The sequence below is a fragment of the Bombina bombina genome, chromosome 1, assembly GCF_027579735.1.
Source record: "Bombina bombina isolate aBomBom1 chromosome 1, aBomBom1.pri, whole genome shotgun sequence".
Lineage (NCBI taxonomy): Eukaryota > Metazoa > Chordata > Amphibia > Anura > Bombinatoridae > Bombina > Bombina bombina.
Window position 1 is genome coordinate 1,504,870,648 of NC_069499.1, and position 13,486 is coordinate 1,504,884,133.

Genomic DNA, 13,486 nt, shown 5'->3' on the forward strand with positions numbered 1-13,486 from the left:
ATGAGTCGGGATGGTGTCGCAGGGGAAGCTCCCACTGCATCTCCGGACTCTCACTTTCACCCAGGCCCTCACACAAGAGGCCAAATGGAATACTTAAAACTCCTGTATCGTGTCGAAGGGTAGCACCCTCCATAGGAGACAAAATATAAAAATAAATTAAAGAAATTGAATTAAAGTATAATAAAAAACCTCTGACACTTCTCTCCCAACCTCCTGGGACGAAAGGCAAAAAAGCCTGGGGGATAGGGGAGGTGTGAGGAGTATTTAAGCCTTTGGCTGGTGGGTCTTTACCTCCTCCTGGTGGCCAGGTTCGTATTTCCCATAAGTAATGAATGCGGCTGTGGACTCTTTCCCATTAGGAAGAAAACAAATATGGTATTAAATAAGATATTTAATGTATACCAAGCATATTCATATGGTCCCCTAAAAAAAATCTAAAAAAAATCTGGCTTTATTATTTTTTGAGCTGGTTCCCAGACTTTGAATAGATCTGTTAAGCCCTATTTATGGCATGTTCCAATCCCAGGTTTGCTTAACAGCAGCTTAGTGGTTAATGACATTGATTGTTTTTGCATAGTTTTTAACACCACTAAGGAAATTAAAAATGACAGTATAGTTTTTCAAAAAGGCGGGAAAAAACATGATTTTTTTAACCTTTTGTTAAATTAAGAGTTCTTGTAAAGTGAGCATGTCATTCTTTCAGTTGTGCTTGCATGCAACAAATGGGGGATAAAGAATAAGACACAGCTAAAAGCAGGATTTTCTCTCAATCTGCACAAAATTTTACCTAAAGGGACACTGAACCCAAATTTTTTCTTTCGTGATTCAGATAGATCATGACATTTTAAGCAACATTCTAATTTACTACTATTATTACATTTTCTTCATTCTCTTAGTAACTTTATTTGAAATGCAAGAATTTAAGTTTAGATGCCGGCCCACTTTTGGTGAACAACCTGGGTTGTTCTTGCCGATTGGTGGATAAATTCATCCACCAATAAAAAAGTGCTGTCCAGAGTTCTGAACCAACCAAAAAGCTTAGATGCCTTATTTTTCAAATAAAGATAGCAAGAGAACAAAGAAAAATTGATAATAGGAGCAAATTAGAAAGTTGCTTAAAATTGCATGCTCTATCTGAATCACAAAATCATAAAAAAATTGGGTTCAGTGTCCCTTTAGAGAGACATAATACTCTAAAGTGATGAAGTAAACGCTTACAAGAAAATATCACCGGAATATCTTTATGTAAAAAGGGAAGATATTTTACCTCAAAATTGCTGCAGCTCACCAGAATAAGTGTTGTGTGAACAGTTATACCTCAACTGCTGTAAAACTTCAACTTGTAAGAAAAAAAACAATAGCCAACCATCATCAGCAGTGCTGAGGTCATACTTTGCCTTTGCTGTGATTTCATGAGATTTCCCTGAATTTGCATGAGATTTTATAGTAAACTGAATAGTAAAATAACATGACTGTGCCACTCCATTGAAGTCCTGGGACTAAAGTGTCTTTATTGTGGAATGTGAAGACTTAGGAAATTTAAGGTACAATATCTTCCCTTTTTACCTACAGATGTTCAGGTGATATTTTCTAGTCAGCTTTTTATCACTTTCAAGTGCTTCAATATTTGGGTATCAAGTCCTTTTAATGGACCCAAGCATGATTGCTCCGATTAGCTCAGCCAATAAATGGAATTCTAATAAGCTGCCTGTCTACTTACCAGGTTCAAGATCCAACTGGCACAGATACTGGGATGTACTTAAGGTAACCACTACTACTCTATGCCTCAAAATGTCCTCCTTCTGAGGCATCTGAAAAGTGGCATGTGTGCTGGATATTAGACAGTACTGATGCACAACTGGATGCACTGTTTTCACCCATCGATTTCTGAAATACACCCTGCAGGAAGAGAAAAACAAGACACATGAAACAATAGCTCCAATATTGTAACATTAGACAGCACTAAAAGACAATATTATCTAGCAAACAAATTCAAGAACAAGTGGTCTCTTTATATATCTACGATAAGCTTAAAGGGATATGAAACGCAACATTTTTCTTTAATGATTCAGATAGAGAATGTGGTTTTAAATAATTTTCTAATTGACTTCTATTATCAATTTGTCTTTGTTCCCTTTGTATCTATTGTTGAAAAGCAGGGAGGTAAGCTTAGGCGCCTGCCCATGTCTGGAGCACTATATGGCAGCAATTTTGCAAGAATGTTTGCAAGAGCACTAGATGGCAGCACTATTTCCTGCCATGTAATGCTACATAAACCTACCCAATTATCTCTTCAACAAAGTATATCACGTGAACAAAGCAAATCTGATAATAGAAGTAAATGTAAAACTTTTTTAAAGTATATGATCTGTCTTAATCACAAAAGAACATTTTTGTGTTGCATATCCCTTTAATACTGAATTTACGAAGTCTAATCAGCAAGGTAAGGATTCTACAAATAGTTTCAGTAGCAGTATTTAACTTTCTATAAGGATCCTACACACACTATATATATATAAATAAAATGTTTTAATAATGTAACCTTCAAGTTGAATGTACAGCATTTATGACTGCAGCATAAGCTGCACACTAGGTCTCACTTGTCCAAATTTGCTCCAACATTCGACTGAAGTTGGGAAGAGAAAGGAAAAGCAAAGGTGCAGAGGTGTCTGAAGATTACAAAAATTAATAACCTGTCTCAGAGAACAGGGCGGTCTAAAAAGAAATACATTTATCAGGTAAGCATACATTTTCTTTTCTTTTTAAAGACACGATGAGTCCACGGATTTCATCCTTACTTGTGGGATACAATACCAAAGCTAGAGTACACGGATGATAAGGGAGGGACAAGACAGACGGAAGGCACCACTGCTTGAAGAACCTATCTCCCAAAAACAGCCTCAGCCGAGGCAAAAGTATTGAATTTGTAAAATTTAGAAAAAGTGTGGAGGACCAAGTTGCAGCCTTGCAAATCTGTTCTACAGAAGCTTCATTTTTGAATGCCCATGAGGAAGCAACAGCCCTAGTGGAATGAGCCGTAACTCTTTCAGGAGGCTGCTGTCCATCAGTCTCATATGCAAAATGGATTATACTCCTCAGCCAAAAAGAAAGCGAGGTAGCTGTAGTTTTCTGACCCTTACATTTTCCAGAGAAAACGACTGACAAAAGTCCTTAGTTGCTTGTAAATAAAACTTCAAAGCACAGACCACGTCCAAATTGTGCAAGAGACGTTCCTTTTGAGAAGGATTAGGACACAGGGAAGGAACAACAATCTCTTGATTAATGTTCCTGCTTGAAACAACCTTAGGAAGGAACCCTAGGTTAGTACGTAAAACTACCTTATCTGAATGAAAAATAAAGTAAGGAGAATTGTATTGTAATGCCGAAAGTTCAGACACTCTTCAAGCTGAAGAAATGGCAACAAGAAATAAAACTTTCCAAGATAACAACTTAATATCTAAGGAATACATAGGCTCAAACGGAACCCCTTGAAGAACTTTGAGAACTAAATTCAGACTCCATGGAGGAGTGATTGGTTTAAACACAGGCCTGATTCTAACCAAAGCCTGACAAAAGGATTGAACGTCTGGGACATCTGCCAGACGTTTGTGTAACAAAATAGATAAGGCAGAGATCTGACCCTTTAGGGAACTTGCCGATAAACCCTTCTCCAATCCTTCTTGGAGAAAGGACAAAATTCTGGGAATCCTAACTCTACTCCATGAGTAGCCATTGGATTCACACCAATAAAGATATTTACGCCATATCTTATGGTAAATCTTTCTAGTCACAGGTTTACGAGCCTGGATCATGGTCTCTATGAACGAATCAGAAAACCCCCGCTTGGACAGAATTAAGCGTTCAATCTCCAAGCAGTCAGCTTCAGAGAAACTAGATTTGGGTGAAGGAAGGGCCCTTGAATGAGAAGGTCCTTCCTCAACAGAAGTCTCCAAGGTGGAAGGGTTGACATGTCCACCAGATCTGCATACCAAATCCTGCGAGGCAGGAGAAATGAGGATCACTGATGCCCTCTCCTGTTTGATTCGAGCAATGACTCGAGGAAGAAGCGCAAACGGAGGAAATAGGTATGCAAGATTGAAGGACCAAGGAACCGCCAGAGCATCTATCAGTTCTGACTGGGGATCCCTGGACCTCGATCTCGGGAGCTTGGCATTCTGACGAGATGCCATGAGATCCAACTCTGGCCGACCCCATTTGAGAATCAGGTTGGAAAACACTTATGGATGGAGTTCCCACTCTCCTGGATGAAAAGTCTGTCTGCTCAGAAAGTCCGCCTACCAGTTGTCCACCCCTGGGATATGGATCGCTGACAGATGACAAGAATGGGCCTCCGCCCACCGGATTATCTTGGCTACCTCGGTCATCGCTAAGGAACTCCTCTCGTTCCTCCTTGATGACTGATGTAAGCCACTGTCGTTATGTTGTCCGTCTGGAATCTGATGAACTGGGCCGAAGCCAATTGAAACCAGACCAGAAGAGCCCTGAAGATCGCTCTCAGTTCCAGGATGTTTATAGAAAGAACAGATTCCGCCGGAGTCCACACTCCCTGAGCCTTCAGAGGACCCCAGACAGCTTCCCACCCTAGAAGGCTGGCATCTGTTGTCACAATCACCCAAGATGGTCTGCGAAAGCATGTTCCCTGGGATAGATGATCCAGGGATAACCACCATAGAAGTGAATCCCTTGTCTCCTGTTCCAGGGTTATTCGAGGAGACAAGTCTGCATAATCTCCATTCCACAGCCTGAGCATGTTTAACTGCAGAGGTCTGAAGTGAAACCGAGCAAACTGAATGATGTCCATTGCCGTCACAATCAGTCCGATTACTTCCATGCACTGTGCCACTGACGGCAGAGGATTGGACTGAAGGGCTCGACAGAATCTTTGATTTCCTGGCCTCTGTCAGAAAAATCCTCATGGATATAGAATCGATTACAGATCCCAAGAAAGTCACCCTTGCTTTCGGTATTAAGGAACTCTTTTCCAGATTTACCTTCCACCCGTTAGTCCTCAGGAAGGACAGTACAATGTCAGTATGGGACGTTGTTTGTTGACAAGATGGCGCCTGGATCAGAATATGGTCCAGATAAGGCGCCACCGCAATGCCCCGTGGTCTTAGAACAGACAGCAAAGACCCCAGAACCCTTGTGAAAATTCTGGGTGCCGTGGCCAGCCCGAAAGGAAGAGCCACAAACTGAAAGTGTTTGTACAGAAAAGCAAACCTTAGGAACTTATGATGATCTCTGTGGATAGGAACATTAAGATATGCCTCCTTCAAGTCCACTGTTGTCATAAATTGACCCTCCTGGATCAATGGAAGAATGGTACGAATAGTTTCCATCTTGAATGATGGAACTCTGAGAAACTTGTTTAGACTCTTGAGATCTAATATAGGTCTGAAGGTTCCCTCTTTTTTGGGAACTACAAACAGATTTGAATAAAACCCCTGCCCCTGTTCCTTAGCTGGAACGGGAACAATTACTCCCAGAGAGGAGAGGTCTCTTACACAATGTAAGAATGCCTCTTTTTTTATCTGGTTTGCAGATAATCTTGAAAGAAGAAATCTTCCTCTGGGAGGAAAATTCTTGAATTCCAGTTTGTATCCCTGAGACACTATTTCTACCGCCCAGGGATCCTGAACGTCTCAAACCCAAGCCTGAAAGAAAAAAAGAGAGCCTGCCCCCTACCAAATCCGGTCCCGGATTGGGGGCATGCCCTTCGTGCTGTCTTGGAATCAACAGCAGGCTTCTTGGATTGTTTACCCTTGTTCCAAGACTGGTTTGGTCTCCAGGTAGACTTAGATTGCGAATAATTCCCTTCCTATTTAGAGGAGGAAGAGAAAGAATTCCCCTTGAAATTCCGAAAGGAACAAAAATTACTTTGTCGTCCTTTTTGTTTACTTCTCTTATCTTGAGGAAGGAGATGACCCTTGCCTCCTGAGATATCAGAAATAATTTCCTTCAGGCCCGGTCCAAACAAGGTCTTTCCCTTGTAAGGAATTGCCAGAAGCTTAGACTTGGAAGATACGTCCGCAGACCAGGGCTTTAACCATAAAGCTCTGCGGGCTAGGATAGAAAACCCCTAACTCTAAGCCGGCAATTTAGTAATTTGCAGAGAAGCATCTGTAATAAAGGCATTAGCCAACTTTAGAGCTTTAATCCTATCCTGGAATCCTCTAAAGTGGTTTCAGTTCTGAGAGACTCAGACAGAGCATCAAACCAATAAGCTGCTGCACTAGTGACCGTAGCAATGCACGCAGCCGGCTGCAATAGCAGACCTTGGTGAACATAAATCTTTTTAAGTAGACCCTCCAACTTTTTGTCCATGGGATCTTTAAAAGCACAACTATCCTCAATGGGAATAGTAGTTCGCTTGGCTAGAGTGGAAATAGCTCCTTCCACAATAGGCACCGTCTGCCAAGTTTCCCCGATAGCGTCCGCTATAGGAAACATCTTCTTGAAAATAGGGGATGGGGAAAAAGGAATACCTGGTCTCTCCCATTCCTTGGAGATAATCTCCGAAGTTCGTTTTGGTACTGGAAAAACATCTGAGTAAGAAAGAACTTCAAAATATCTGTCCAATTTACTCGACTTTGCAGGAGCGATGACCACTGTAGAATCAGTCGTCCAAAGTCACCAAAACCTCCCTGAGTAACAGGCGGAGGTGTTCTAACTTAAACCTGAAAGATACAACTTCCGAATCACTAAAAGGTAATGCACTTTCTGAATCTGAAATTTCTCCTTCTGAGAGAACCTCCATACCCTCCAACTCATTTCCCTGAGAGGGTACATCCGAGATTGCCACCATTGCATCAGACACTTCACTGACAATATATTGTTGTCCTTCCTCTTACGCTTGCCTTGCAACATAGGAAAAGCAGAAAACGCATCAGAAATTGTAGAAGACATAATCGCAGCTAAGTCTTGTAAAGTAACTCCAGCGGTCACTGGAGTAGAAGTACAGGGCACTGCTTGAGCGGGCGTTAAATCTTGGGACGCTTGGGGAGAAAGCTGCGGCATACTCTGAATCTCCTCATTAGATTCCTGGAAGCATCCACCTTTGAACAATGTTGTTCATGAAAAATCCTTTCCTTATAACTCAAACCCCTCTCAATACATGAAGGACAGAAAGGGATTGGTGGTTTCACATTAGCATCCAAACACATGGAGCAAGTAACATTTTGCACAGCTCCTATGTCCATACTAAAGTAAAAAAAAAAAAATCTTTTTTTTTTTTTTTAAATCCAAACCCCCCCCCCCCCAGAAATTGCAAAAGTAACCCCTTTAATATAAGAGACAAACATATATCCAAGGCTAATCAAATTGTGAAAAGAAAAACAAATTTGATGATACAGAAATAAAGGAACAAAACAAACGGTAATGTGCCTTTAATTTTTTTTTTAAATCCCCCCAAAAAAAAACCCAGAAATTGCAAAAGTAACCCCTTTAATATAAGAGACAAACATATATCAAAGGCTAATCAAATTGTGAAAAGAAAAACAAATTTGATGATACAGAAATAAAGGAACAAAACAAACGGTAATGTGCCTTTAAATTTTAAAACTGCAACTTTTTTACTGCTTTTTCTTTTTTACAGAAAAACCGGACCCCAGTAAAGATAATTTACCTATACACCTCAGTAACTCTGCTGAGGTGCCTACCTGATGACAGAATCACTCCCTGACCGGAACGGTTGTATATCTTAGACTGCAAACGATCCGGACACAGTAGAGAAAACGATCCGGCCACTTCAGGAGCACTAAAACACTACAACCGCCTGTCTGAATCTACAGAAAGACATGCGGTAGTAGAGCCACCTATGCATCCACTCCTGACTGCTTAGAACTGTGCAAAAATCCTGAGAAAGCATGCAAAACTAAGCCCCGCCCATCATGGGCGTAACTTCTCTCTACAATCGTAGTAATAGCAAAGTAATAGCAAACTAAGGGATCGTAACCATAAAATCCCTTATATATAGATAATGCTTGTACTCAAAAAAAAAAATTAGCAAGCTTTCTCTCTATAGCCCCAGTGCCTGTACTTATAACTGCCCCAACAAAAACCCTCTATATAAGAGGAAATAATGTCCCAACATAAGAGCTTTATGTAAGCCATTACAAATAAAGATTAAGTGCCCACTTTCATTCTGAGTTACTTTTTATTCCCCAGAATGAATAAAGTTAGCACTTACGTTAAATGCAGTCCGACAGCAGGGCAGTCCAGCAGGTGTAAGAGGTCCTCTCCCTCCCATAGCCCTGTGGAAAAAGATAAGCCTGAGTTTAACTGTGCTTAGGCTATCTGAATTAGGGCAGCATAAAGGTATAGGAGGCGTAGTGAGAATTATGTCCCACCAGTTCCTAATGCTCTAAAGCCACCAAATGCTCTACTGAAGAGACTGATATGGACTACGGCTAGAACACCCTAGAACAAAGTAGTACTCTCTGGCACCACTTTAAAAATAATAAACTCTTGATTGAAGAATCTAAAACTAACACCTCACTTTGCCACTTCCTATCACTAACACAGGCAAAGAGAATGACTGGAGTGGGAGGGAAGGGAGGAGCTATATATAGCAGCTCTGCTGTGGTGCTCTTTGCCTCCTCCTGCTGACCAGGAGGTGAAATCCCACAAGGATGAAATCCGTGGACTCATTGTGTCTTTAAAAAGAAAGCTGACTAGTTGTTAGGAGTTTATAGAGCTCATCACACAGCATCTGCCGTACCCCGAGACTGGTGATACTGCACTGATTGCAGTTCCAAGCCGTCTCCGTTACAGCTCCACGGCACACTAAAAGCACAGCACTGCTTTCTACTGCTGCTCATATAGCGCTACTTCTCCAAGTACATATCATACACCGGACACTCAGTCGGCTACTTATCCAAGCACAGTTTGGCTTGCTGCTCCTAGGCACATTTTCAAACGCAAGATATTAGGCAGAACATCGGGGTTGGTAACTTCACATTCCCACTGGCCAACATGCGTTTCACCACAAAATGCTTTGCAAATCTCTGGCTTTTTTTAGTATCAAAGAATTGGAATCTATTATTAATTTTGGGTAAATTAAGTGGGGAGGAAAAAAACAGTAAAAAATAATAAAATTATGTTTACCTGATTGAGTACATGAGCTATCAATATTAACCTCCTCTTAAACACTAGGAGGAGACAAAAGACACCCCAACACACCAGAGCTTTAATTCCCTCTCACTTCACAGGATGCTCAGTTATATATATATATATATATATATATATATATATATATATATATATAGTAGATGAGTCAAAAAGAAAAGCAGGAAAGATAAATTGTGACAAAGAAGTGCAATACAAGTACTTCCACCACCTGAACAAAAAGAATGGGTGGGGCTCATGGACTCTCACCATCATGAAAGAAATTAAATTTATCATCAGGTAAGCATACATTATGTTTTTCTCCTTTGAGAGTCCACAAGCCATCACGTGTGGGAATCAATATCCAAGCTATAAAGTCTGCAAGACCACCATGAAATAGGGAGGTAAAAACAGTTAAGACAGGTAGTGGTACAAAACGGGGACTGCGGCCTTCAGAGCTTTCTTACAAAAACCAGCCTCAAAATGTAGAATTTGATAAAAGGTATGAAAAAAGATGACCAAGTAGCGGTCTTGCACATCTGTTCAATGGAAGCTTCAGTTATAAAAACCCAAGAAGTAGCGACTACTCTGGTAGAATGAGCAGTAATTCATTAGGGGAAAGATTTCCCCATAAGTAGGTATGCTAGGCGAATCAAAGCTTTAAGCCGCACTGAAAGATGATTGCAGTAGCTTTACTTGTGAAAGACATGAGATACAGATAAACGAGGAAGAAGAAATTCTGAATTCTTTAGTGGCTTGAAGATAACATTTTAAGGCCCATACTGCACCCAAGTTAAGAAATTATCTCTGTTTACCTTTTTTGTTTGGCACTAGACAGAGAGATGGGACAAAAATTGATGTTTTCAGAAGAAACAACTTTAGGAAGGAAAGAGTAGTTTGCTCCTAAAACTGCTTTACCCTGATAAAAAGAAACATATTAAAAGAATCACAAGATCATTCTTGCTCTTATGCTGGAGAAATGGCTAAGAGAAAGAGAGCCTTTTAAGACAACAGTTGAATGCCCAGACTATGCATAGGTTCAAATGGCTGAGCATGAAGAAACACTCAAAAACAAGTTAAGGTTCCACAGAGGGGAAGAAGGCCTGACACTGGTCTCATCCTGACCAAATCTTCTTGTGATACAATACTGAAAGGTCAGTAATTTGGTCTTAAACTTCTATACAGACCATTCTGTAAAAGGATTTGAGAAATGTGCAAGAGTTCCAATGGTAATTCTTAGACTAACACTAGGAAAGAAAAACTTCCAGACTTTGTGATAAATGTGTATTCTAATAGACTGAAGGAAAAAGAAAATAGACAAAATCAGACTTTCATCCGCCATGCCGTCTAATTGAGAGATTTGATATCTTGATGGAGCAACCGACCGACTCTTAAGACACCAAGGCTGGCTAAAAGTGATGGTAAATCTTAGCGTTTCTGAAATGCTAGAATTTACCACTGGAACAAATAAAGTGGACTTTCAGTCATGACGTATAAAATCCTGCATGGCTATTGGTTAAGAGGTGGAAACGTCCCCTCTCAACCAAATAGCATTCAGCAGTGGGCTGCCTTAGCAGCTCAGTGCGGCGAACACTGCAAACAAATACTTCATGACTGAAAGTCCCCTTTATTTGTTCCAATGGTAAATCCTAGCATTTCAGAAACGTTAGGATTTACCATTTAAGGACAATTGTACTAGATCTGCATATCAAGTTCTGAGAAGCCATGCAAGTTCAAATTAAAATCACTGAGGCCCTTTTCTGTTGTATCCTGGCATTAATCCTCAATAGTGAAACAAAGAAAGAAAGATGTAAATCAGATTAGATGACCAGGAAATAACTAGTGCATCTAATAGTGTCAGTTATGGATCTCAAGATCTCGAACAATACTTGGTTTCTCCAGATTTAATAAACCATTCAACAGGGTGAAGGTACCGACAACTGAGGTAGCCTGCTTCCCAATTGTCCACACCCGGAATGTTGCAAAATTTGAAGCTGGAAAGAATGCAAGTGGAATCTGGCAAAAGGAAAGGCATCTAAAGCTACTACTAATTACTGGGTTGGGCGCTTCACTTTCATGCTGACAGGAAGGAATGGGACAGGCTTCCACACGGTCTTGGAGGTGTCTAACTTCTGAGACACTGAAGAGGAGGATCTTTGCCACTTGGAATGACAAAAAGAATTAAATCATCTAGCGGATTTAACCATTTTTTGTGTTTCGGCAGGAAAGCTCCTTTACCTCCATTGACTGTAGCAATTCAGTGCAGGTCCAAACAAGAACTTTCCTGAAATGTAAGGGAAATAAGTCTGCCTTTACAGGGGTGTGGAAATTTAAAAATAAAATAAAAAAAATACTTGTCCAAGGGACTAAAGCGGGAACCCAATCAACTTGTCCTGATTTGCAAAATAATTTTAACCAAATTTAAAGGGCCAGTATACACTGATATCACAGATCTATATACCAATAGTAAATGCACTAACTAATGAAACGAGACAATATAAAAAAAAAAATACATTTTGCAATTTTGACTCAAAAACAGAATTTATGCTTACCTGATAAATTACTTTCTCCAACGGTGTGTCCGGTCCACGGCGTCATCCATTACTTGTGGGAAATAGTCTCCCCCACAGGGAAAGGCAAGGAGAGCACACAGCAAGAGCTGTCCATATAGCTCCCCCTCTGGCTCCGCCCCCCAGTCATTCGACCGACGGTTAGGAGAAAAAGGAGAAACTATAGGGTGCCGTGGTGACTGTAGTGTATAAAGAAAAATTTTTCAACCTGATTAAAAAACCAGGGCGGGCCGTGGACCGGACACACCGTTGGAGAAAGTAATTTATCAGGTAAGCATAAATTCTGTTTTCTCCAACATTGGTGTGTCCGGTCCACGGCGTCATCCATTACTTGTGGGAACCAATACCAAAGCTTTAGGACACGGATGAAGGGAGGGAGCAAATCAGGTTACCTAAACGGAAGGCACCACGGCTTGCAAAACCTTTCTCCCAAAAATAGCCTCCAAAGAAGCAAAAGTATCAAATTTGTAGAATTTGGCAAAATATCTGGTCAACAGAAGCCTCGTTCTTGTAGGCCCATGTGGAAGCCACAGCCCTAGTAGAGTGAGCTGTGATACGGTCAGGAGGCTGCCGTCCGGCAGTCTCATAAGCCAAGCGGATAATGCTTTTCAGCCAGAAAGAGAGAGAGGTAGTAGTAGCTTTTTGACCTCTCCTCTTACCAGAGTAAACGACAAACAAAGATGAGGTTTGTCTAAAATCTTTTGTTGCTTCTAAATAGAACTTTAAAGCACGAACAACATCTAAATTGTGTAATAAACGTTCCTTCTTTGAAACTGGATTTGGACACAAAGAAGGAACAACTATTTCCTGGTTGATGTTCTTGTTGGAAACAACTTTTGGAAGAAAACCAGGCTTAGTACGCAAAACAACCTTATCTGAATGAAAAACCAGATATGGTGGATTACACTGCAAAGCAGATAATTCCGAAACTCTTTTAGCAGAAGAAATAGCAACCAAAAACAGAACTTTCCAAGATAATAACTTAATATCTATGGAATGTAAAGGTTCAAACGGAACCCCTTGAAGAACTGAAAGAACTAAATTTAGACTCCAAGGAGGAGTCATGGGTCTGTAAACAGGCTTGATTCTAACCAAAGCCTGAACAAAAGCTTGTACATCTGGCAAAGCTGCCAGTCGTTTGTGCAACAAGACGGATAATGCAGAAATCTGTCCTTTTAGAGAACTAGCTGACAACCCTTTATCCAAACCTTCTTGGAGAAAGGAGAGAATCTTTGGAATTTTAATCTTACTCCAGGAGAATCCTTTGGATTCACACCAACAGATATATCTTTTCCATATTTTATGGTAAATCTTTCTAGTCACAGGTTTTCTGGCTTGGACCAGAGTATCTATCACAGAATTTGAAAACCCACGCTTGGATAAAATCAAGCGTTCAATTTCCAAGCAGTCAGCTGCAGAGAAACTAGATTTAGATGTTCGAATGAACCTTGTACTAGAAGATCCTGTCTCAAAGGTAGCTTCCATGGTGGAGCCGATGACATATTCACCAGGTCTGCATACCAAGCCCTGCGTGGCCACGCAGGAGCTATCAGAATCACCGAGGCCTTCTCCTGTTTGATCCTGGCTATGAGCCTGGGAAGGAGAGGAAACGGTGGAAACACATATGCTAGGTTGAACGACCAAGGCGCCACTAATGCATCCACTAGAGTCGCCTTGGGATCCCTGGATCTGGACCCGTAGCAAGGAATCTTGAAGTTCTGACGGGACGCCATTAGATCCATGTCTGGAATGCCCCATAATTGGGTTAACTGAGCAAAGACCTCCGGATG

General features: G+C 40.9%; 1 protein-coding gene across 2 annotated transcripts in view; it reads right to left on the reverse strand.

Annotated features, from left to right (window-relative positions):
* Nucleotides 1-13,486, reverse strand: part of HELZ (helicase with zinc finger) — an 842,947-nt gene that overhangs the window by 387,615 nt on the left and 441,846 nt on the right. For both annotated transcript variants that reach the window (XM_053707899.1, XM_053707909.1), the window contains exon 16: nucleotides 1,721-1,899. In XM_053707899.1, coding sequence (XP_053563874.1) covers nucleotides 1,721-1,899 — 179 coding nt within the window. The remainder of the gene's footprint in view (nucleotides 1-1,720; nucleotides 1,900-13,486) is intronic.